The 26,531-nt window shown below is 46.6% G+C and overlaps 2 protein-coding genes across 5 annotated transcripts in view; both read right to left on the minus strand.

Moving 5' to 3' along the window:
• Positions 1–16,476, minus strand: part of SHROOM3 (shroom family member 3) — a 67,212-nt gene extending 50,736 nt beyond the window's left edge. For 2 of the 4 annotated variants that reach the window (XM_051769425.1, XM_051769426.1), the window contains exon 1: positions 15,774–16,476. The gene's annotated coding sequence lies outside the window, so the exon portion shown is untranslated. The remainder of the gene's footprint in view (positions 1–15,773) is intronic. The other 2 variants (XM_051769424.1, XM_051769422.1) reach the window with 1 other exon arrangement.
• A 6,208-nt stretch (positions 16,477–22,684) lies between these two features.
• LOC127461545 (protein Shroom3-like) overlaps positions 22,685–26,531 on the minus strand; it is a 29,408-nt gene continuing 25,561 nt past the window's right edge. The window contains exon 2 of the mRNA XM_051769444.1: positions 22,685–22,962. Within this exon, the coding sequence (XP_051625404.1) occupies positions 22,804–22,962 (159 nt within the window). The 3' untranslated portion in view covers positions 22,685–22,803. The remainder of the gene's footprint in view (positions 22,963–26,531) is intronic.

Below are 26,531 nucleotides of genomic sequence, written 5' to 3' on the forward strand. Positions count from 1 at the left end.
TTGGAGGGAAACTCAAATTATGCAATTTGTGACAGTGGAGAACCTCCACATTGCTAAAGAAAAATGGACATGCTTATAACACAACTTTTCACTCAGTTATCCTACTGTGAAGTAGTTCACTCAGATGAAAAAAACAGATTTTTCCTTCACGTTGTGAAAGGACACAAAGGTTCTCATCTAACATTCTACCTCCTTCCATCAGCAGCACAGTAAAATCCTGATTCTTTGGAGGCAAAATGATTTCTGAGAGGAGGGCAGGGAGGCAACTTGGCATTCAGCACTTCCAAGACACAACACTGGTACTTTTGTCAGTCTGAAGTGCACGCCCAGGGGCTTTGCTGAAAGCAGGCCCCTGATTCCTTATGCAAGTATTCATACATAACTGATGTTGAATTAAAACCCTGTCTGTTAATTTGGCATAATATTACCTGTGAGCCTTCCTGTTTGCCCATGGCAGAGATGCTGCAGAGCGACCTTCGGCCGTGCTGGCGAGAGCTGCCAACGTGCTGGGAAGGTTCAGGAAAGGGAAAGTCAGGGTGTATGACGGGGGTCTGGCTGCTAAATGACCTTGGTCCAAAGTCTTCCTGTCTCTGAGAGGAAATGAAGTTTCAAGCTAAAAAGTAAATGCTTTGTTTTGAGCAGAAAATGATGGTTATTTTCATGAATAAAGACAATGCCATCCAACCCCTGGATTTTTTATTAAAGCTTGGAACTGAACATTTCCGAAGTTCCAATCCGAAGGTTTTTAATTTGTGCCAGAAGTGCTGCTGGTCTCATGAGCTGGGACTGGGAGCAGAGATGCAGCATGTCAGCACTGCCAGCAGGAGATCCTTCTGCACAAGAAACATAGTAAAAACTAGATAAAATCACTGACAGGATTCAGAGTGGCCTTGGATCTCTCTTTGCAAAGGCCAGACATGCGAGGTTTTATTATTCCCTGCATATACCATATCAAGGGAAGAACAATTATTCCCCATTTACTCCAGGATAAATGAGAAGAGAATCAGACTCCACAGTAATTGAGAACTGGGAGTGAACTTGCCCTGTAAGTCTCTGTAAGCCCCGAGCCACCCATCATGCAGACGGTATTAATTTTAAGGGGATAAATAACGCAGGGCAAAGAAAAAAAAAAAAAAGTAAAAATCCCACGCCACCAACCTACAGCATTCCAGAGTTATTTACTGGGTGGGTTTTTTTGTCATTTTATAGTTTTTTAACAGTTTTAAACACTGTCCTGTTGATTCACTAGTTTGGTCTCCAGTGAATAACTGGAGGTTTTTACAAGACTAGCAAACACTCTGCTATTATATTATTTTAACCTCAGTTGTAGCAGCAGTGATCTGTGACAGTTTGATAGCTGTTGTATATAGAGAGCTGGGGCTTGCTTTTTTTTCCCCCTTTCCTCCTTTTTTTCCCCCCTTTTGGTGAGAGCTGGGGGAAAGCCACGGCAGACAATCTTGTAACGTGCTGATTTGTTCTGCTGGTGTCTCTCACCCTCCAGCTTGTCAGATGTGTTTTTCAGCACACACCAAAAAACTAATCAAAACAGCCCTGCGGCGTGAAAGGTGCAGGCGGCGACTTTCTGACGCTGCCATCAGGAATTGCCATCACTGGGAATTCTCATGCCCCACCACCCACCCTGAGTAACCTTCATAACAAAACAGGGCTCAATGCCTTCAGAAATGATTCAGGTCAGAGCAAATGTTGCTCGTGTTTTATCACCCGGGAAACTCAGAAACTTTCCAAGAATGAAGTTATGGGAGCGGGGCGAGCCAGGGAGCTCTGCTGGACTGTCTCCCATAGACAAGGAGGCCTCAGTGTCAAAGCAACACGTCCAAGGGCAGGGAGAGCGGGGAAGAAAGACACCCTGAGAACCTGCAGGACACTGGTTACAAACAGGTGGCTGAATGCTAAAGAAAGAGACACAGAGAGAACAAGCAGCAAGACACAGGCATGAATGGAATATATTTTACAGCCTGGCATGAGGAATTTAAGGAATTAAGACGGTTCTTTTTTGTTTCCCTGTTTAGCAGAAGTATTCAGGCTTTAATTATCGCTCGTCTTGTTGATGGAACATAAATCCCCAAGAATCCCCTTCTGGGGCCCTCTGCAGTCTTTGACTTACCTGACACCCAGAAAGAATTTGATTTTGTGCCTGACATCGCTGTCAGCAAAGAAGAGAAGCTGGTGTTAGAGGTTTTAGCCTCCTTTGTTGGTCTTGGCTTGCACAGTTTGAGGACTTAAGGCAGATTGGCATTAAACAAAAAAGTCCAATGTGCTTTTGCCCTAAATTCCAGGGTGCCACTCTGTGACAGGATTGCTCGTAGTGACCCCTCTCCCTTCCTCCAGCACATGGCCCTTGGCCCCTCTATCCAGGGGCTTGATCCTGCAAGGCTGTGCCCACTGTCCCCACAACCAGCACCAGGGTAATCCAGATCATTTCAGTGCAACTACTCACATTCCTAAAGCTGATCATGATCTTAAAAGCTTTGCTGGATTAAACCAGAATATTTGGCAGTGTGGAGGACTGGGTAATTCAGGAACCACATCTTTTGGTGAATCATATTCTATGATTCTATGAGCCCTTTTGCTTGAGCAGCCCAGCAAACACCCCCAGTAAGAAAGCAAAGGCAATGAAATTATGAGGGGAGCAATTCCAAACTCTGGGATGGGTCAGAGCCAGTCGTTCATTTTTGGCTTGACTTTGACTGTGCCAGTAGTTGTGAGTAAAGGAAACCTCCCAAGCTGCATGCCTGGAGCAGCTCCCTGAACTGCTGGGCTCACCATGGAAGGCAGGTTGCAGGTCTGAGCCCTAGGAGAGCATTCACATCTTCAAAACTCTTTAGCTCAGGTTTCAGGGAAAATCTCCTGCTAATTCACCTTGGTTTCTGTTAGAGTCCCAAAGGGTTTAAAGACAATGTCAGGTGAGAGATCTGCAGGGAGTTAAAGCCCTACTTCAATCCCCAGTGGGGCAGGATGTGTTTGGGTCTTTGCTCTGGAGCTCTGGCTATTCTAACCACATCCCAGGAGCTTTATTACACCCCATTTGCTCAGCCTGTTTCCTCTACTGGGGTCACAGGAATGTGACTGAGAATAAATCTGTCAGCTAGAGAGAAACCTCCTCTTTACATCTCTAAGGCCTGATGGAGTTTAAGGACAGGATTTAAAGCAGCTCACTCTGTTGTTCCTGTGCCCTCTGGCAATCCACATTCAGTGCAGGAGCCAGATTTTATAGCATAAACAAAGCAGGTTGCTAAATAATTGAGCTGACAAACTGGTTGGAAAGGTTGTGCTTCCAATCTGGCAAAGAGGCAAAGCTGGTCCCTTGACCTCAGGAACAAATCCTGCCCCTGCTTTTAGGGAACAGACATCCCCCTACCCTCCTGTCCTGTCCTTGTGTCAGGTGATCACTATGGTTAGAGATCAGGCCCTGAGACATCAGGAATCCTGCTTGGCCTAACCTTAAAACACACAGGCTTGCACTCAAGCAATCACCTTTTTTGTTTGTTTTTTTGATACCTGGGCACAAGATGTGGGGACAATTCCCCAGGATCCTCTTTCCAGTCCCTACCCCATTTCTTTCTCCAGAAGAAGGAACCAGCAAGATGTTGGGTATCTGGAGAAGAACTGGTGGCAGAGCTCAGGAACTACGAAGAGCACCAGAGGTGCACAACATCACAGTGAAATCTTCCTAAAGGTAATCAGTGAATGCTTTCCCTGGAATACCATTATAAACTTTACTCATTCCTGCCTTACTGAAGCACCACCATGTACCATCTCCCTCCAGCATGAGCTGTGATTGCTCTGTTCAGCCAGCAAGCAATCCCAGCAGCTGTTACACTGCACTTCTCATTTCCCTGGAGAGGAAGTGGGAATGGCAGTGATACTGAACAATAAAAACCTTCTTAACAGGCAAATTTAAGCCCTGGTGAATCCAGCTTGGAACACTAGCTCCTAAGAGCAAAGGCTGGTAAGGAACCTGAAATGTGACAGCATCAACTCCGAGCTGGCATATGATTTACACCAGAGTCATTTTCATTAAAAAGATAAGATCCTTCAGAATTCCTAGGCAGCTTATGGTAACTACGAACCCTTATTCATTCTCTAAAAAAGCCATTTGTTACAAACTCTCATTAGCCCACACACACACAGGGGTGAGTCAGATGAATTATGTCTATTTGTTAAGCTCCATGACAGAAAATATTTTAATGACTTTGAGATTAAAGCGAGATCCTCTTAATGTACACCTTAACTGTGAAAAAATAACCCTCAGCTCTTAGGTCTGTTTTAGGCAAAGGTAAACCACAAATCCAGTGGTGAGGGATAGAGCTGGGAATGGAAGGGGGTCTCCCATGTCTGAACTAATGGACTGACTGTGGGGCAGAGGAAGGCTGCAAGCATCAGTAACACCACCTCTGACCAGCACAGGACTGGAGCTACCGGTGTTTGTCACCAACCAGCACACTTTACAAAACATCCGTTTTCAGAGCTGTTCTCACACCAAATGTCACTAATAAAATAAATGGTTTTGGGCTGAGTAACTCTGTGCTGTACCCTCCCAGGCAATACACTGTCACCAGTAAATGTGACCTGCCGAGTCAGCCCTGAAGGTTTCCGTGTGGCCCTCCCGGCTGATGCCGACTGCCTGATGCCGCAGGGCACACCTGGAGATTCCTGCTGCCTCAGGGCCCGGCTCTGCCTTCGGCTCTGCTTTTGTAGCAGCGAGCGCTGCTGATTCCTAACCCAGGAGATACAGCTATGCAGATAACAGCCAGCAGTAATTCAAAGCCAGTGTCCTGATTCCTGCTGCACCCAGCACACCTCACTGCCTCCGGCTCAGCACATGTGGGACCCTTGCTTGGTTACTTGGAAAATGTTTGGTCTTGATTCCCTCATTCCGGCACTACAGGACTAAACCTGATCCAAAGCATGGAACCAGCTCATGAAGTTGACCAAGCCATTTGTACAAAAAGACATAGGACATTGCAAAGGAGTTGTTCCAGCCTGCCACCTACTAAAACCGAAATTCGGGATGGGTCATTAACACCCAGTTCAGCTGACAGTGCTGGACCGGTGTCCATTGTCTGGACAGCACATCAGCTCCTCCGCTGCCCGTCCCTCGGAGGCTCTGACAAAACCGGGGCAAGGAACAAAGCACCTTTCACCCCAGAGCATGTTGTGGGTCACGAGGTCGTAAGACAGGGCTCAAATTAACATTTTGTCTGCTGCTAAAAGGTTCAGGGCCCTGGAAAATACTGCTCTGCTCATGTCCCAGGATGGCGCTGGGAAGAACAAACATGAGTGTGGGCAACACTTGGCAGGTCAGGCCTGCAAACTTTACTCACTTGAGCAATCCTTAGTGTCTGATTAGTGCCACTGCAGCCATGGGGGGGTGCCCATGGAAACCTGCCTAAGGAGGAGAGCCTTTAGCCATGGAAACTGTGCTGAGACATGCATGGCAGCATTTTATCAGCCACTTCTCCTGTTGGGACTTTTCCATGTTTCCCTTTGTTTTGCCTTTCTTTTCCTGTAACATTTGTCCTTGTCAGTGAGGCAAAAGCCCTTGGAAAGGTTTCCCGGTGGCCCACACATGTCGCAGGCTGGATGTGCAGGGTAGCAACGTCATCACAGAATAATAAAGGTTGGAAAAGACTTCCAAGATCATCAAGTCCAACCTTTGATGCCCCTCTTGTCAACTAATCCATAGCACTACGTGCCGCATCCAGTCCTTTCTTGAATGCTTCCAGGGACGGTGACTCCACCGCTTCCCCGAGCAGCCCATTCCAATGCTTAACCACCCTTTCAGTCAAGAAATTCTTCCTGATGCCCAGGCTCAGGCTGTTCAGTTCTGTTCAGGCTGCACCACCACTCGTGGGGTCAGTCCAGCACTTCCTGCTGCCTCCCTAAACAGCACAGGGAGAAGAGTTCTTCCTTCCCTACTTCCATGGAAAGACACGTCTGAGCTGCAACTTGCTTTTAGTGACTTGCTGGACTTGTGTACGTAAATCACATAATGAACAAAACACCCCAAAAGACAAATGGACAATTTAAAGAGCATAACCCAACTCCCCATTGTCCCTTACTGGTTTTTTCCGTGCACAGATCTCTTACTTTTGATTTACTCTGAAGCAATGCATGTGCCCACACCCACCCACACCCATTCCCAGCCCCGTGGCTTATGATTTATCTCCAAGTGCAAACAAACAAAGAACATAAAGGCAGGTACAAAGCTGAGTTTCCCTGGGTTCTCCTCTGCAGCAGAATTGCTTTATGGTACCTCCTTTATGGCTCCTTGTCATGTGTTCCTTATTCCTGGTGAACCCTGCAAGAGCTGGAGCACTGCAGAATCCTCAGGGGTAGGGAAACGCTGGGATTATAAGTGTAAAAGTGATTTTCAGCACAGATCCTGAGTTAAGTGACAAAACCTTCAGCCTGTGGCCTACTGAGATGGCAGGGAGCAGACCACAGTCCTATGGACTGTCACACTTATGGAGAGCTACAAGCACCTGGGGTCTCTGTTTATTATCCATACTTTCAGTCCCATCATAAAGAGAGAACAACCAGTCAGGCACTGAGGAAGAGGGGAAGTAGCAAGGCCGAGGTCATACTCCGGGCCCCCATCTTCCAAGCCCTGGATGGGAGGGAGAATGATCTGTTTCTCCCTTTAGCTTCCAAAGGCTCGTTCTTGGGTGACTGTGGCTGAGGAAGGAGATATTTTCTTTTCTAAGAAGCAGCTCTCACCATCTACTTAGCAGGAAAAGCTGGGCTGTGGTTACAGCAACCAAAAGTACAAAGACATTCCTCTGAAAATTAGAGAGGAAGACCTTATATTTTTCCTTTTAATTGCCATTTTGTACCTTCAGTGGTGCAGTGTGTTTTGCAAAGCGCTCTGCACATGGTAATTAAGCCTCACAACATCCCTCACCTTAGGAAGGACTGTCACACGTCCTGCCTGGACACAAAAATGGAAGTACCCAGCAGTAAACATCTTGCCTCTCATCCCACAGTGAATATGAATGAACCCCAGGCATCCTGACCCTCTAATATTTGTGCACCTACTAATCAGACCTTATACAATGTAACTACAGGCCTTTATTTTAATGTTGTCTATGAGGAAGGAAGTATACTGCTGATTTTTTAACAGCACATATTAATTATTCTTTCCTTAATCTTCTAAGGGGATTAAACAGTGAGGAATAATAGCTGCCTTACTCCCAAATTTAAATGTTAAGTGCTGACAGTTTGTGTTTTTCTTTGCCCCTAAACATTCCCCTGAAGGCTTGTTGTGCCTTAGCATATTCACATATACTAAGACTGTAGACAGGTCTCCAATATTGAAGGGCTCCATTTCAGACACACCAAAATGCCTCCTTGTCCTCCATGGTGCAGAACTGAACTCCAAAAGATGATAGCTTGGTCCTGGATAGATGGATCCGGATAGATGGATCTGGATTAGATGCTTCCCCTCAGCCACTCACTCAGGCTAGGACTAACCTTCACACTCTGCAATAAAAGGCAGCATGGACCTTCTTAAAACAATCCAGGGAATTCTACCCCTTCTCCACAGACACATCCAGCTCTGCTCGCTGATAAACTGGCACCTCACTTCAGTTTGTGCTTATGTTTAATAAAAACCCAGAGCTGAAGTTGCTGGGATCTGTTTCTAGAGGGGTGAGGTCACTCACTGCCTCAGTTCCAGGCCTGGAGCAACATAACTTGCTCATGTCCTGAATAATATCACGAAGCTCATGCCTTTGAAAGACTTTTTAACAGCAGCAGGAAAAAGAAATGCCTGGGAGGTTCCAAAAACTCATGTCTGAAGGCTTGATAGGTTGATTTATGAGTCTGGGTCTCTCCCACTGTGGCTCTAAGTAAATGTTCAGTTAGGATTTTGTGGAGGGCTAGTGATCATTTCCTGCTTTCTCAGCTTTATTAAACGGAGCAGCCACTGTTCCCCTTCCAGAAACAAGGCCTCTCTGATAAGAATAACTTGAAAAACAAGAGCAGTTCAAATTCCAATAGCACTAATTCATCACTAAGCCCAAACTCCTTTTCATGAGATACTCTGAAAAAGCCTATGCCAGGCAAGGAAGCCAGAGCTGAACAACACGGAATAGAAGTGCTTGGATCCTGAATAAAACACAAAAAATGCTGTTTGCACTTGGTCAGGGAAAAGGTCAGTTCTTCCCTGGCAATCTCCAGGAGGGACAAGGCAGAGGGATTTCTCAGGTGTGCTTGCAGCTGAGGATAAACATCAGGCATTTCTGAGCATTTGGCATGTGGAAGTGGCAGAAATGCCTTCTGCTCTCTATAATTTCACAGCGCTGTTTCCAGAGTGTGGGCACATGGGAGGCATGTCCCTGGATGGGACATTCCCAGTAAACCAGTGGACAAGAGGGCCATGAGCTCTAACTGGTTAAAGGGAGGGCTGGGAAGTGTCACAGCTGAGCCCTCGTGGGTTTTGCGCAAGATCTTTTCACACGAAAGGTGTTCTTTAAAATGTCCCAGGGAACCTCAAGCGTCCAGGAATTCACCAGCATCATCCAAGAGGCACTCAGGTGTGTAAATAAAGTAGCTGTGCTCTTAAGCCCTGGCTCCCAGCATGTAACCCCTGTGTAGGAACAAACGTCAGCTCCGATAAGGATGCGGGCTGGGTACACAAAGCTGAGCGGCCCCTCGGACCCACGTCATGAACCAAAGGAACTCAAAATGGTTTAAGGGAACTACCCTGTTGCATTAGATGGCAGCTCTAAGGTGGGTGATCCAAGCCTAAAGCAACCCAAATCTACCATAATCCAAGGACTTCTGGCTTGGATATGCACACTTGGCTCTTTGGGGGATACCTCATGTTGACTTTTAAGAATTCCTGCTTGGAATTTATCATGTTTAGTGCTCACCATGCTGAGATGACCGGGCCAACCTGTGGCCTCTGAAAACCAGAAGTGAAATTAAGCAAGTACTCCTTTATAAATGCCCGGAAAAGCTGCATATCCTAATCAATTTAAGAGTAAAACCCACAGCTGAAGTGATGCCAATAGAGCATATGGAATACAAAAAGATAAATAACCTGAAGGATCCCAGGCAGAAGAGATGGGAAGAAGGCATGAGAAAAGGTACAGAGCAAGCTGGTGAGCTGTTGCTAACCTTTCCAAACACAAATCACTGTAAGTTAATTAATAAATCTTTTTCTCTGATGCTCAGGTATCCAAGAAACAAAAATGACACCAGAGAAAAAACACTGGGTTAACAGGAACACTGATCTTTTTACACTGGGTCATTCATATGTTGCTAAAACACTATAAACCTTCAAAGTTATTTGTATTTTAGATGGTCCCTGTTATGCAAATTCAGCGAAGACATTTTTCAGGGTCAAGCCCAGCCCCAGGTAGTTCAAGATTAACTATCTGCTGTCTTGGGAAGAAACAAAGCCATCAAGGGACTTGGGAAGGGAGGTACCAAGTGTTATCTGAAGGTGCTCCAGGATAACATCCAAGGTATCACAAAACCTGCCATTCATCACCTGGGCTCTCCTATGAAGACAAGAGGAGTGTGGTGCAAAAAGAGAACATGCCTTGGGGTGCCACTACCTGCCACTGCAGTATCTGACAGATTGAGAGCTTTAAAAGCAAGGATTAGACACTTTCTTTGCTAAGTCCAGAGCAGGAAAAATAGCTGGAGACACCCACCTATTCTTAAGAATTTCCCTCACCCCCCCAAAGCTCAGGGCATCCCTCATGCTTTGGAAAAGACAAGTTCTCGCTCAGGATTTCCTGGCTGCACCTGAAAGGGCCTCAGCACACAGCTCTCTTCAAGGTGCTCCAGGGGAACTGGAAAAGCAGCAAAGAAATGGCAACATGAAATCAAAAGCTGAGAATTATTCACACTAAATTGTCTCCCTTCAGTTGTCACTCCCAAGCTCCTGCTCCAGCAAAGCGGAGTCAAAAACTGCCCTGGAAACAAATCCTTCCTTTTGTTCTCTAAAGACTAGAAGCCTTTTTATATTTAAATGAAAATCTGTCAAACTAATTATGTGAATATGTAATGGTCTCATTTTGCACTCATTAGGGAACATGGTAATGGCCATAAATTCCTCTGACGGGAGCGTGTATGTGTGAACACCAATGTCTGGTAACGTCTCATAACCTGCCGGCTGGACCACGGCTTTTGTCTTTAGGTTAGACCTCGTGGGACAAACAAAAGCCCCAGCATTGCTTAAATTAGATGCAAAGTGCTGTGTTCCAGCAATGTGATAAGCATGATCCTTGTGCACACAAACAGCCCAGGGGACCGGGGGACGGTTCCCACCGTGACAGCGCCGTGGCCCCGTGTCGGGCGGTGACGCCGGGCATTGTCCCACAGCATGTACGATTTTCTGCTTCAAGATATATGGGCAGCACAGCTGTTGCCCTGGATTGCTCTGAATGTCCTGTCAGGAGAACGCCAATGGGACACGGCATTCCTGGCATTTTTTTGTGCTTTTGATATCCACAGATAAAAGGAGGAAAAAGAAATAAAGAAATATGGACAAGCAGCACTGAAATAGATGTGTGTATATTATATCTCATTTATAATTCACGGTTTTTTTCACTCCTTTGTCTTTATCCTCATGTACTGATGATGGATAACTTTTGAAATAAAACTGGGTTGGAATTAAAACAGATCCCAGTGTGAGTTAAACAGATGCAGGGAAAAAATCAGCATCAAGGTCCATCTAATGCATCCATGCATGGCTCAAGGATCTTATTCTACATTACAACAGCTTTCAAGTAGAGAATACAGCCAAGGTATTCTTTATGATGCTAAGGTACAGTTAAACCGAGTCAGAGTTTGCGTCTGCTCAGTGCAGCTCAGAACATTCCTCCACAGCTGGCTCTTGCTCTTTGCTTTTTCCAACTGGGCCAGAAAAACCACCAGCCTGTAGTTCAAGCTGGCAACTCACAGTCCCCTGTCCCCAAGTGCTGACAGAGAGTTCCTGGGGAGGGAGAAGAGACTAAAGGTGAAGGGAGCACTGTAGGAGCCATAAGAATACCCACACTGGCTCACTGAGGAACTAAACATGACTAAAGACACCAAGGCCTTGACTTTAATTGCTGTTTTCTCCACCTCACTCTCCTGGTTTTTCTGCGGGTCATTTACTGGAAAGGGCGGCAGCGAGAGCACGGCTGTGGCCGAGTAAGCTCCTGATTAAAGCCTAAATCTCTGGTTGCAGAAGCATTGCCATTTTCCCTGAGTGAGATCAAAAGTAAAAGATAAAACTTATGAGGAGGTGAAAGGCTAATGGCTCCTGAAAATAGTTCGGTGGTGATAGGGCTGAGATTATTTCTTCGAACAACATTTCTCTCATTAAAAGCAGGTAGGTATCAGATTTTAATGACTTGTTTTGTCCCATCTGGGTAGGGCCAGAAAGACTTTACTCCCCTGTTCTCCACAGCCGTCTCGCAGAAGAAATGCTTTACCTGCCTTCTTATCACGGTTAACTGATACCTGCGCTTGAAAGCAGGATTTTACCCTTCTCTACAACCTTAGGCAAATATACCTGGTTCTCAGAGAGCTGACAGGAAGGCAAATCCCCTACTGCAAACTGACAGCTGTCAAGTGATAATAAATACCTGTAACAGGGAGAGTTTTATCCGCCCTTCATGCACCTATCAGCTTTCACTGAAATTATACCCTGCTCCCTGTGATCAAGCCACTCTAGCTGTGTGCCCAGCTTCAAACACAGCCCCGAACTGGGGGGAAAACTGCTGCTTTTCCTCCCCTCTCCTCTTGCATGACATCTCTTAAAAAAAAATTGCATGAAACCTCCAGGAGGTTTGTTTCACTCTGCCCTGACTCCCTCTGGTCTCTTCTCTACTTATTTCAGTATTTATTGCAGGCTGATAGGCATAGAAATACTAAGGAAATACTAAATAAACCAATATACTCTTTGGGAAAGTTAAATAGCCCCTTAGTTCTGAATGTCTCACCTCAAACCTCTTGAAACGCTCACGTAACTTTACAACTTACTAATTCCTTGTCTTAAAGGAATTAAAACACTTAAAAACAATCCACCTTGCTGAGTCACAGCAAAGGGTTGAGCAACTTGCAGGAATGAGGCCTCAGCTGCTTGACAGCAGGAAAAAAGGTTAAGGTGTGGGGAGAAACCTCCATTCTCTTCTGCGTTTCAGAAGAGAATTTCCAGGGGAAAGGAAGTAGAACCTTTCAGGCAGACAGACAGTTCCTGCCCCTGCTGCCTGAATAAAGGCTCTTCCAGCATTAACCCTTCCCAGCAGCCATCTCACACTGGTGTCCTTAGGAGACAGTTTTTATGTGGCAAAATCTTCCCTGGAATAAAAGCTGGCATCTCCCAGTAACACCTGTGATGCTGAGCTATCTGTAACTTCTGAGAATCTGGTCCCACCACTCCACGATGCAGCACAGCCCCTCAGCTAGAACAGAAGAGCTCCAGAGCCACAGGAGAATGATGGGCACAACAAACCAGCACATTGGGATCATTTACACCAGTTATAACCTTGGCATTTGAAACAATAAGGCAGAAATGGTTTCTGTTAGGAGGACAATCAGGTGGCTCCACATCCACTGGAGACTTTACTGACCTCGTGGTAAGCACAGATCCACTCTTGCGTTGAATAGAACAAGATTTTGGCAATTAACAATAAATTACGCACACGGGCTCATGTTCCAGAGCAGAAAGAAAACGCCTCCCCAAAGCAAAGACAAGCTGAGCTCTAAAGGACCCTTTTCTCCTCCAGCACGCCTCACTCCGGAGCAGGAATCCCAGCCCCGTTCCCGCTTATTCATGAGTGAGTGCATGCAGGAGCGGGGAAGAGGGCCGGGAAGAATTTCTTTATGACAAAAAAAAGCGGCAGCCTCATTCCTGAGCCGCTGTTGCCATGGGCCCGCGGGGCTCACAACAGATGGCAGCGAGAGCCATCCCGAGCCCGGCTCTGAAGCTGTCCACTCAAGCATGCCATGCGCATTCCCCACATTCCTCCCGGCCCGAGGGCCTGATCCAGCCCGGGGCTCTGCATCTTCCTGCTCCCGGCACAAAGGAGGCAGCAGCCTTCAGGATAACGGCTTGAGGGGAAGGCTGGACAGAGGCAGAGACAGCCTCTTTGCTGCAGAGGACATCACTGCACCCTGAACACAGCTCAGAGCCAAGGTCACGGCCAGAAGGGATTCACTGTCTATCAGGTGTCACCAAAGCTAAAGGGTGTGAGAGAAAAGGAGCACAGGGAAAACAGTGCAGAGGTGGGAGGAGAAGCAGCAGGTGACCTAAGCAGCAGAGATGTCGGGGTGTATGGAAAAAGGACACCAAAAGCAGCAGCCACAGATTCCAGGGACCGAAGTGTGCCTCAGAGTGTGATGCACAAAGCTTTCCCGACTGCAGGGCACAGCCAGGCTCGGAAAAAGTCAATCCACTGGACAGTAAAACATAGCGTTCTGGTCTCCTACACCCAAACAACAGCCGGGCTGGCTCTGCAGTGAGGAATTTGAATGTGATTTGCCTGTTGCTTGCTGATCACACAGAACAGGGCTCTTCGAGGCTCATTTGCATTTGGCTGCTGGAGTCACTGGAGTTTCCTTTTTTTGAGGGGGGGTTGTTACAAGGATGGAGACAAAGCAGCAGATGCTGTGGGCTGACCACGAGGAGCAGGGCTGGCCATCCTCATTGTGCTGGGCTGCAGGGCTGCTGGGAAATGTGCTCCCTGCTCCTCAACCCACACCCATCCCAACTGTCCTCTAGGGCTGCAACTCTCATGACTCTCCTAAACACTGTCCTTCCAAAGAGCTGGGAGATAAGGTTATTTTCTGTTTCGTTTTTCTTCTGATGCAGACAAGGCACAAGCACTAGGTTGGAGAAAAGAGTCTGACTTTTGCTAAAAGTCGTTTGGGTGACTGTGTGTGCAGCCTTTTCTGTGCAAGCATGCAGGAAATTTTCCCTCCCTCTCACACACACAATGGTTCAGATTTGGTATTTATGAGCTTAAGTTAGAAATAAAGGAGGAATGAAGTTTCCAGGTGGCTCTTGCTTTCTTTAATCTTTCCTATGTTTCTCTCTCTCCCTCCTTGTCTTTTCTATCAGTCTTTAATCAAATTCCTGCTGTTACTTTTATTGAACAAAGGAGATGCTGGCACAGCCCTGAAGTGCCTGTGTACACGGGTTGCCCTCTAACAGCCAAGTTGCTACGATTTATTGCTAAATGGTCCCTGCAGGCTGTAATTTATAAAAGGCAGAAAGAAATGTCCAGGCTTTAGCAACTGAGGTAAATGCTAATATCTGGTAATTCTTCATCCACTTGGGTTTCTCTGAGGTATTGCCTTTAGCCCTTTGAAGGCATCTAAAAGACTTATCTTTAAGAGACTATAAATCAGACCAGAGAAAAGAGTAACATCACCCCGAGATGATTTTTTCACTTTGCTTCAAGGGGATGACCACCAAATCTCTTTAACTCAGGCATCTCTTCAGATTTCAGATGGGAGGTTCTTCCCATTACTGAAGCTTGGGGACATGGCCATCCCTGTAGGCATCGGGCCATGCCACAGGGTGATGAGATCTCTGCTGTAAAACAGCCTCTTCCTACAGGCTGTGGATCTTGGTCAGCTCCACTGCCTCAGGAATCTCCCATGCTGGCTAGTTTTGCCCCAGTATTCCACTAGCAACACTTTTGACCTGCACTGCCAACTTTCACTAACCAGACTGGATCACCACAGTGTAGAAAAAACACACAGTTAAAAAACTTTCACAAGGTTTGGCCCGTAGTCAAAGATAAAACAACCCCAAACAAACTTCAACTTAAAAATATCCTAATAGCAGTGAAGCAGGTAATGAGTTTAAAGATTTGTTAACAGGTTTACTAAAGGAGTTCATGTCTCAGGAAATAATCAAAGGCAAAGTTCAATGACCTTAGTTTTCTGATTCATGACCAATCTAAAAGGGTGGAGAAGTGAGTGTATAATATACAGCAGGTCTTCAAGGGAAGGAAATTTGTGCTGGCCTTAACTGGAGCCACACCGACTGCCAGCTCTGGAGCTGTACTGACTGCCACCTCTTACGAATCAGCCTCTCTCACACTGTCCCTCTGCTCCCTGAAATGTTCCCATATTAATCAAACAGGAACATATCCCATATCCCAGATTGCAGGGCTGGTCCATCCGTGTTAAACAGTGACGCAGAGCACTGGCCTGGCCCGACACCCACTTTAAATGACTCTCAGCTTATGAAGGTGAAGCACAAAAAGAGAGCCACCTACTTGAGCAGAGACCCTTCCAGACTATAAAACTGTAAAATGCACCCTACAAACCATGGTGAGGATGTCAAATCCTCTGCTCGCGAAGACTCAGCATCCTCAGGGCATGGCATTATTATTATCCTCGGAAACCAAGGGTGGGAATGGCCTTAAACATGCGGTCCAGCTCTGGAGACTCTCCCAAGTTCACCTCTCCCATGAGCTTCTGGCACTTTTCTAGCCTAAAGTCTGAGAGATTTGCTTACATTGCTCAACAGCTTCCCAGTGACAGACCCTGAACCCCGGTGCAGCACTGGCTTCTCGTTTAAAACAGCAGCTGGAAAGTCCCCCACTTCAGGGGAGGATCACGGCCTGAACACTCCCTTGCTCTGAAGTTTATGATGCTCATGACGTTTAGGACCAACAGAGTCCTTAAGACTCCTGTCCTCCCTCTCCCAAAGCCCTGTGGTGAGGTCCTGCCGCCGCCACCGGCACGGAGCTGCGCCTGGCTCGCTCCGCTGTGTCTGGGGAGAGGCCGCTTACCTTTGGAGACACCGGACCAAGGCTCAGGTATTCCCATCCCTGTGCCGGAGGCAGCCTGGCATGTGGGGAGCACAGAACTCGGAGCGGGGAATGGCACTAGCGGCTCGGAAGGCGGAGAAAGAGGCGCACAGCGATTAAGATAACGAGCTGGACGTACAGGTGCCGCGCTGAGAGGCACCTCAGCACTAATCCCGCACTAAAGAGCAGGAGCTTTGCTCACAGAGGCAGATCAGATTACTGCCCTCCTACCCAGCAGTCGTCAGCAGGCCTGACAGACAGGAGCAGAGACCGTGAGGAAAGGGGGAATTTGCTGAGTGAAAGTGCCAGTCAGCTCTGTCCCGACTCCCCGCAGACTGGGGCTTGGCCCCTCTTACAATTAACTCTGGGCTTGGCGGCAAGAGAGGAGGAATGAAACTATACTGAAGAAAGAAGTGTTCCCAGCCAGCCAGGAATTCTCTATGGTTTCTTTCGAAATTCTCCCTTCAAATTGCATCTGAAAAATGTAATTGGGAGTAAGGGTGGGGGAAAAAAAACACGGTGGAGGAGTGGTGTAGCAGGGACATTGGTCCCTGTTGCTCACTGGCCCCTTAGTCAGGGCTCAGCAATTTGGCTGAAAAGTTGCCCACAAAATGGTTCCCTTCTGCCACCCACCAGCTCTGGGGATCCCACTGCCTCTGCTCCTGCACCAAAGCACCAGCCTGAGTGTCCATATGCAGGTGTGTTTCCCATCCATGCACTGAAGATCAGTCCTGCCTCCCTTCTGATGCCACAGTCAAACAGGCAGGAAGGTGAAGAAAGGGGGATTGGGGAAAAAAAAGTTGTCTATTCTAGAGCTGTTGGTGTAGCCAATGTTTTGGCCAGGTGCACACAAGAATGCTCTGTCCACCTGTGTTTGGGGGAGCGAGTGAGGCTGCCTGGTGCTACACACAGGAAGAGTTGTGCATATAAAAGACCATTTGATACTGTCTGTGCAGTGTCTGCTCTTCATTGTTCTTTTGACTGAGATATTCCACTTATCCAGCCATAAGGGAGAAACAATACCAAGGGATTTGGGTGACCTGTACAAGTCCATTCATAAAAGAACATAAGGGAGTTACAGTGATCACTACACCCTGACATCTGTTTTGCTGAAGTAAATCCAGGCAAACACAATTTATATCAGTAGGATTACATTAGTGTTCATTAACCTCTCCTGACCCCACGCCCCTTTCAGAGGAAACCTTGGATCAAGCAGGAAAGGCAAGGAAAAGATTTTGAGAAGTGAATTTACATTAGTAGCTGAGCAACTAAATATTTAACCCGGCTGTGGATGTGTGTACATCAGCCCACAGCAGTGCCACATAACAAACAAACCCCCGATACATCAATATTTACAGCCAGCTCCTGCAGTTAAAGCCACACAACTGCAGCTCCTTGCAGCAGAGATTATGGAATGCAGCAGTTCTCAGTTTGCCCCTGCAGCTGCCCTGTGAAGGTGTCACCCTGCACTCCTCTGCACCTGGACAGGTAACCAGAACCTTGCTCCAGCCCAGCAATTTGCCCTATGGACTAGAGGTCAGCCCAGACACCACCCCAGGTAGTGAACAAGGCATAGAGTGCTTGGAGAACACATGCTTGTTTGTCTGAGTTTTCATCCTGTTGTGATCTGATCCAGCTCCAACCTAATCCTCAGGAAATTCCAAAAGAAGGAGCATCACACCCTAAAAAGCACTTTGTACAGTGCTGGCAGAGATTTCCCAGCTTTTCCAGTGTCACTTACTGACAAATCCAACCCCAGGTTGATTATTGCCTGAAGGAGGCAAACTAATCCACAGGCACTGGGGGAAAGGAGCAGCTAATATGGAGCAGCAGTGGCTGGAGTTCCCTGGGTTCCTAATGCAGCTTCAGGTGAGGGGTCAGCCTGTAACATCCTATAGAGGATAACACATCATGGTCGCTGGCATCTTTCCAAGGCGTTTTCCTACTGTCCCCATCAGTGGCCTAAATCTTTCCCCCCCCCAAAATCATATCTAGATCTTCCTCACATTTACTACTCCCTGTGGGAAATTTCCCAAAAAGCCTGGCAGTCCTGAGCTGTAGACAATTTAATCCTAGACAGTAAGGACTTGCCAGTGATTTTAAAATTAAGTTTTGTTCATCTCTCAGCTGTGTGTCCCATGGCCCCTCCTAATGAGGCAGGAACTGCAAACATTTTGATGAATGCATGGAAAACTCCTCTATGAAAAATACCAGCTTGATCCAACACATAAGGAAATTTTAAAGCCTTTCCTTAACCGGGTACAGGGTGCACAGACCTCAGAACTCCTGTCTCCTCTCAGGGGGTCAGGACCTTGATGGGCTTTGGCTGGTCACACCCTCTGGCATCACATGAGTAGCTGTAAACTCCAACCAAAGGCTCATTTGTTTAAAGAGTTAAAAAGATGCACTTTAAAATAGCTGAGGCACAAGGAGATATAACCAAGGGCACACTGGAAAACTGTGGAGGACTTCACAACACACATACAACAAGTGCCCGTCACAAGACCACCCTGCCAGCCCTCTCATGCCAGCTTAGGCCTCTAAGCTGTCAGCCTTAAGAATTCCATGTGCACCAAACCTTCCTGTGTCCCGTTCCCCCAGTCATCATCACTGAACAAAAACTGACTGCAGCGCAGAGCAGCCCTTTGGGAACGCGCTCCTGCGCTGCTGCGGAGCTGGGGGCGTGAGCCAACGCCAATTCCAATTAATTTCATTCACAAAACTTGGATTTATTCGATGCAATTTTTTGGCACACCGTCAAATACGGCACAAAATTACATTAGTGTCATAAGAGGAAAGGATTAGTTGACAGAGTTCTTTGAAGAATTGTGTTGGCACTTGTCTTTTTGTACAGATGCCAGCAGCTTCCCCTCTCTCCAGGAATAGCCCATTTTCTCCTGGTCAATGAGGGAAATCGCTGCTCAGTGAGGGTCTGAGCCAAAGCCTTTTGGAGTCTGTGGGAATCTTTCCACTGATTTCCATGGGCTTGAATCAGCTCTGAGCCTCAGATGTCAGTTGTCCTGACATCTTCCTCCCACACTTCGACACCTCCTTAGGGGCATTTATCAGGTGGAGAGGAAGACTTTTTTTCCTTTATTTTTTTTAAAGCCTTAGTTATAGTAAATTCCTGCCAAAAGTACAACTTTGTAGCTATGGCACGGGTATGAGTATTCAGGATGTCTGGGTTTAATTCCTGATCTTGCCCTAGAGGTCTTTAAATGAGTTGATTGGAACCAGACCTGTCTGAAAGCATAATACCGGCCATGGGAGGGCCATGTAGCCCAGCATCTTCCCCCTGACACCACCTGGAAGCAGATGTGTCAAGAAGAGGATAAGAGCAGAACAAACGTGTTCCCAGCCCCAGCAGTTTTCATCACTCAGGCAAGGGGGCCCAGGGACAGGGATGTGCCAAGAGAATAAGCCAAGTACCCCCAGTGATGCAGGGAATCTGTAGGGAAGCATGAAAACGAACACGCAGATTACAGTTATAGCCAAGGATAAGCTTAATCCTTTCTTTTTGTACAGTTTTTAGCACAACAGGAAAAGGAGGATAATGTTTTCTATCCCCACTCCTCCTTTATTTGACTTGTATTTTTAGTCTAAGGTTCTTTGAGACAGAAAAGAACTGCAGGTGCTGCTAAGCCTGAGGCAGACATAAGCCACTAGCACTGCAAACAGAAAATCGACTGCCTTGAATACTGATCTCTGATGGAATATTGTAGATACCATGTAAATAATACTTGGTGGTCACTCATGTCAGAGTGGTTGGATATATGGTAGGAACACACATGTGGTGCATCTTGGAGTAAGTAGTTGTGCTGTAAACCACAGCCTATTTGGGATTCAGACTTCATGCAACTCACTGGCTCTGCACACACAAGTGTCACCATCAGAGCCCCTCACATCCCAATCTGTGCTGGCCTGAGCCCTAAAAACAATAGCCTGAAAAAGCTCTGCAGGGCTCCTGCATGCCAGCGTGGGCAGAGTGAGGGCTTAAAACACTGGTAATTCTCTGCAGAACATTGGTACTTGCTGTTCCACTAGGAAATTTTAATAGAGCTTTGCATTAATTAACCGAGACTGAGGCTGGAACCCTTTAGAGTGCACTGTCCCCTCAACAAGAATGACTCGGTGTGTTCACCTCTGCCCTCCCTGCACCAGGCAACGGCAGATGACACAGCAAGTCTGAGGAATGGATTCTGGAGGCTTGGCTCAGGCAGTGTTTGTGCCAGAAGGGGTGTGTGGAGTTGTCCCCGTGGCTGTGGGTCCCTTTGGTGTGACACCACCACGCCTGGCTGATCTAATTGCTGCTGTTGCAGACACGTTGAATGCCCAACCATGTAAACAGTGTGACGCTCCCACAGCCATTCCTGCTTACTGACCTGTGCAAAAGGTTATTTTTGGTAACTGCTGGAGGCCACTGTGGTGGCAATGCCCACGCTCTGAGCCTTATCTTCAGCTGATCCAAGCATGCACAACACAATTAGATCAGACTGATACCACTGAAAAGGGTCTTTTTTTTTGATTGTACCCAACTCTGCTTAGATACTGAAGCTGGAGAGGAAGCAACAGGAAAAAAAAAAACAAGCTGGAAAAAAACCCCCGTCTTTCATAAAGAAACAGGTAAGTCTTATTGCTTTTGTAGCTTTAGCTTTCAAACAGCTTTCCCTCCAGCTGGTTAAAGATCAACTGCGTATCAAAACTCTCTTGGACAGATTGCTGAGGACAGTAGGGCAGCCTCCTGCTACAGAATCCAACAGACTTGTCTCTCCAGTTTCCCCCAGTGATTCACACCTACTGTTCCCAAATGGGCAAATCCTGAGCAAAAAGATCTTCCCAGCATCAGCCTGTGGATTCCTCAGGCTTGATGGAACTGGTTCTGCTCATACCCATGGAGAGAGACATTTGTCACCAGCAGTGATACAGACACACCGAGTCATTCCCTGGGATGCAGAGCAGATCTTACTCCAGCTTGTTCTGGCTTCAGCACAATGGAGTGTGAGTACCAGGCTCCCTCACAGCACACCAGTTGCAGGCCTGAGGTGTACAGGAATGAACAAACACACACAACTCTGAGGCTATTGTCCTGGAAATGAATGGGCAAAACAAGCTCAGGGAGGCAGGAGGGAATGGCAGAAAGACAGGAACTGGCTTTAGGAACAGACCTGGAAATAAGTGAGATAGGAGCAGCCCTGTTGAAGAAGCAGAGAAAAATGAACATTTGAAAACTGTCATTGGGCTCCAGAGCTGGGGAAGAAACAAACAAAATGCAGCTAGAGAGCACCCATGGAAAGTTATCTTCCAAATAAGGATCCTCTTATGGAATAGGCACAGTATTTACTTAACACTAGGGCTTATTTGGTCATTTTCTGCATCTGCCTTACTGTAATTCCATGAGCAAGGAAGCAAAACATGCATAAATTCACAGCTTCACATGTCTCTCCTCCTGCAAGTCACTCCCTGAGGACAGCAGGAGGTTTGCACAGGAATGAAAGTCAGACTATGGTCCTCAGGTACTAACTACTTTCGTGCTGGCTATTTATTTAAAACCATTCATATTTATTAATACTAAATATCCTCGTGAGACAGGTAATTTTTTTTTTTATATTCATTTTAGCCTTTCCTCTCATACTGAATTTTCTCTGATTTTGCCTTCACATTCCCTTCATTGAAACTATTCCCACTCTTTTCCTCCATTACACTGATCAATCAAACTTCAGCTGATGAAGACTGATGATGAGACATCAGTGCTGAGCTTTGCAGGCGACATTCCAAGGGAAATACCACATCATTGCATCAGCCAGTCTACAGTCATGCAAAGCATTGTAACATCAGTTTTGTTTGGTAACACTAATACAGGCTCACTCGGCTGCCACTAAAAGCTTACCTTTGTCCTAAAATAAAAGCCAAGCCACCTGAGCAGTGGGAGTTTGTGTCATCCCTAAGGAAGAGTTCCTGGTTACAAATGACTGGTCAGGGAGTTTTCAGACTGCTGGTACTTGCAGCAAGCAACTCTAATCCACTCCATGGAATCATTGTGGTCAATTTACAAAAATCAGCAACACAAGCACTCAAAAATACTTTATTTTGCTGCAGAGAAGTCAGGACCTCACATTTTTGGGGTTTTTTTGCTGCCTTCATGCCAGCACTGCAGGGTCAGCTGGGACTGGGTCAAATTAGCTGAACGGAAGGCTGGGCTCTTAGCTCCTGTTGGGATTTTCCAGTCCTAAATTTCTGGATTATCACTGAGCTTTAAACGTGCACAAAAGGTTTGAAGTGCCTTGGCAAGGGGATAGTGTGTGAATGTAACATCTCTTAGGGTTAACATACTTGATCCTTCTAGTGGTGATGAAATGAAACCATGGAAGGCTCCTAACCAGATTTTCTTCCTTTTTGGCTAAGTGTTGAAATTCAGAACAGAGCACTCCATGAAGTGATACCAGCTATCACCTAACTGGCATGGAAAAATCTGTTTGGACTTGCCACAGTGAAAAACATACAGGAAGCATCTCTATTAAGGTTTTAAAAAAACAAACAACACAAATGCCAGACCCAAAGATCTCCGATTCAAAACCCTCCATCACTCACCTGCAGAACACCAAACAGCTCCAAATCTTGCTGAGGCCACTGGAAATCTTTCTGCTGTCACAGCAACAGTGACAACACGCAGCAAATGAGGCAAGAGCTATGTACAGAACTGCCACCCTTTCACAGAGAGCCCCGAGCACTTGGAAGAAAGATGGGAGTGCTTGTACATCACTGAACAGGAATCCTGGAGTGTCATGTGGCAGGGGAGCAGTGCAAGAGAACTGGGTAAGTATTTCACATGCTGGGACATATCAGTGACAAAGGAGTGCTAGAAATGTTGGCTGAAAAGAACAAACATTTGCCCTTGGGCTCATGGCTGTGTGCTCAAAACAAAGCTTGTGCTAAGATTAGGCCAAGCCATAGGCTTTCAGCTGGAGACGTGAGGGGAATGGATGTGAGGAGTGTGAAGCAGTGTGGATCTTGCCTACCTGCGGACGACAAGCTTCAGCTTCTTGTAGGACCCTTTCACCAGGGAGATGGCCTCTCTCCTGGAGCTGCTCAGTTCCACCTCATTGATGTTCACCACTTCGTCACCAGCCTGCAGCTTGGAAGGTAGGGAGTCTGCCTTGCCTCCCTCTTCGATCTGCACAGGAGAGGACAAGGTGAGGGTGAGACATTGCACCTGCAGAGCTGAGCCTGCCTTTCTGCTCAAGGAATTAGGCCTACCAGCCCCAGACTCCGCTCTCAGGTTAAGAAACCTGGTCTCCCTTTGCCAGCCAGCTCAAAGGTGTGTGCTTGCCAAATGAGTTCTGCCAAGAATCATTGTTTTGAATAAGCCTGAAAAGCCTTTGGTATTTGGAAGCAGTAAATGCCAGTAAAACAGCCGTGGACTGGCTCCTGATAAGAGCACCCAGGCACCAGCATAAGGGCAAGGGTGGGATTAGAGGAGCCTGGATGTGTTTTTTCTGTTCAAGCTCCTCTTCATGATCCACCCGCCTGATGAACAACAGCTTCAGCAGCAAAGCAGGTGCACCCAGGTGTGGTTAGTTAATGATGTGCAGTGCCTCTGAAGGGTTTTCCAGCTGGGAATATAGAGAAAGTAGACAATTATTTGAATTTTATGTGAAAGTAAGAGGCCTGCTCGAGGCTATGTAGTGGCAAGGCTAGAAGGAGAATCCTAGGGCACTCTCCCCTCTGCTTTGAATGGCCTGTCCTGTAAATGGCATAGTGATTCCCCATCTGTGTGTTGGCAGAAATACACTAAGGCTGCAACAAAGTCAGTGACAAGGCAGAGGATGAGAAAATCTGGCCTAGGATTGGTGAATTCCAGCCTTGTGCACTAATGCACTCTCTCTGCAAAGGTGTACTAGTGTAGCAGAGGGCCGGGTTATATATGGGCTCATGCATTGCAAATCCTGAGTTTCGGCAGGCTCGGGAGCGCCAGCAGTTCCAAGTTCAACTGATAATTACTTTGATTGCAAGACTTGCCGCCCCAGAGTCTGATACTCAGAGCCCCTGGCAGTCCCTGCTCCACAGAGGCTGTGACCTGCGTTAGGAGTTGTCTGGGGACCCACACTTGGGCGTAACATCCCCTGGCACATCACAAGTACAACAAAGAAGTGTCTCTGTCTTTGTCTCTGCTGAGACAAAGAAATGTCTCTGGATTGGAGGGCAGGAAGGGCTGCTATTTGCAGGGGTACCATTTTGGGAGCAGTCAAATTGCACACATACTTCTGGAAGTTGCTTTTATTTCAAGTCATGCCAAGCAATGTGTAAGTGAGCCATGCCCCAGACGTGTAACTCAGCACATGCAGACACGGTGCCCAGGTTTTTACCAGCACATTAGTTTCAGTGTTGAATAGTGACTTCTCACGGGCAAAGCCTGTCTGTTCCCCTGAACAATAGAATTCCAGCCCGTGTACCTTCTGAAACGTAAAATCTGACTTCCCCAAACACCAGCCAATAAATTCTCCAAACCCCCTACAAAGGCAGGTAAAAATCATCATCATTCATCCTACCAGGAACTCTTCCACTGATGAATGAGTTTTTTCTTTTCTTCTTAAGAATGGATAAAACCACAGGAATGAGCCTTCCTATAAAGAGCCTTGTATCACAATTACCAGGAAGGGTGAGAGATGAAACATTAGCCCTTGCTGCCAGTATAAATAAATAACAAACGAAAAATGCAGTATTGCTGCAGTTTATTGCTGCTGTAAAGGAAAATAGATGGGTGTCATTTCAATGACATACAATAATGGGGGTACCAGGGGTTAGATTAGCTCCTGATATAGGCAACAGAAGGGATTTTTTGTTTGTTTTTGTTTTATGTTACAGCACGTATCATGGAGAAAAGGCCACCTTGGAAGAATATCTCCTGTAACAAATGCCAGCTACTTCAAAGGCTGAGATACCCATCAGAAGCATTTGTATTAACTTGTGCCTTGATGAACCCTGACGTGGAAAAAATCAACTGAATTGTGATCTATGCTTTATCCTCTAATAATTCCAATTGCGTTTATATATTGGAGATTTTTCACTCCATGGGAGCACTGTTTTAAGGTTCTGTTTGCAACCACTTGCAAAGGCCTGACCTTTCTTTTTCTCCTCTTTTTTCAGTGAAAATGGACATTTGGACTCTTCCATATTCACCTTTATAAATAGTGTGAAATCAAAGACTTTAAGGAAAGACCAAACCTCACAATACTTGACATAAGGCTGCTGACATTATGAACAGCTCTGAAAGAAATCTGTCTCCAAAACCTGATGGATTCCAGCTAATCCCTATGCCAAGGGCTCTTCAACTGCAGCTTGCAAGGCCACGCAGCCACAGTACCAGAGTAAAGGATGCCTTTAAGGAAAGTTTGCTAACACAAGTGCAGAGTCATCTGCAAGGAATTCCAGAGGCTGAGAGGGAATTGCTTTGCTCCCGTGTACTTAAACTGTCCATGAGCAACAGCTACATTCAGACACACTTGTTGCCATTAGAAGCTTTTGATGGCAGCATTACAACTGTATTACTTATGGAGTTGGAGAGAATAGAAATGGAGATATGGATTTGCGTTCTGTTGTTGACACAGTTCTCTCATCTATTACTAACCTGTCAGCCACCTCATCTGTCATCCGTTCAGCTGGGGTTACCTGGCTGCAAATTCCTTAAAGTTCCTGGAGGAAAACATTCACAACAGGCCTGTCACCTGGCCCTATAGCTCAGAGAGACAAAAGAGGCAAAAGGACTCCCAAGTTTCCATCAGAAGTCCAGAAGCAAGGCCTTGTCTCCCAAAGCAAGGCTTAGATGCTCCACATTCATTCTCCCTCTCTGAATGCCTCTGAAAATATTTGTGTTTAAGGAGTGGTGATATTTCATGGGAAGGATTGTGTGATTTAAACAAAACAAGCTGCACTATGAATACAAAGCTCTATCTCTACCCAGTGTAACAATTATCAACAAAGCAAACAAACTTCAACACACAGGTAAGCTATTTAAATGAACACCTGCTTCACTGGACGAGGCTGCACAAAGCAAGTTGTGCTGGAGTGGTTCAAGAAGCCCCAGCATTGCCAAAATCACCCTCAACAAAAATGTAATGGCCATGAGCTACAGGACCTGGTGCAAGAGGTCAATCAGAAGCCAGTAAGACCTCTTATGGTTTATTTAAGCTGAGGAAAACAAGGTGAAATGCAGGCAGCAAACCCTGTGGGTGTAGCATTGTCACTCATCTAACAGGAGCAGGAGGAGTGGGAGCCAGCCAGGGCCTGAAGTTTTTTTCCTTTTGGCTGGATGAAGCCAACTGCTCTGCCAAGGTGAGATGTGAGGTGACTCTGGCAAGCCCAGAGTGGAGGGATACCTAAAAATCAGTCTGGCTTTGAACCTCTGGGGGCTGGATTCAGTGGCTGGTCTTAATGCAGATGACTGCAGAGAAAATGCTGCTCCCCTCCTTCAGCCTTAATGCCATGTCACAATCTGGGGGCAGTGAATGCAGCAGACAGGAATTCTTCCCCACTGTCCCCAGCCTCAGCATCAGTGTGGCAGAGCAGTGAAGACAATTCAATCAAAAAGTAGTTAAGTCAAAGGTCTCCCCCTGGAGCTGTGTCTCTGCTGGGTTTCCCCATCCCTGGTGCAGACAAGTATCTTCAGGGAATTCAGCTCTTGACATTTACTCCAAGCCAAGGAAAGAGTGTCCAAGTTAGTTATGGTTTTATGCTGCAGGGAAG

Source organism: Manacus candei, unplaced genomic scaffold, assembly GCF_025592945.1.
Source record: "Manacus candei isolate 608988 ecotype Guabito, Panama unplaced genomic scaffold, ASM2559294v1 h1tg000107l, whole genome shotgun sequence".
NCBI classification, from domain to species: domain Eukaryota; kingdom Metazoa; phylum Chordata; class Aves; order Passeriformes; family Pipridae; genus Manacus; species Manacus candei.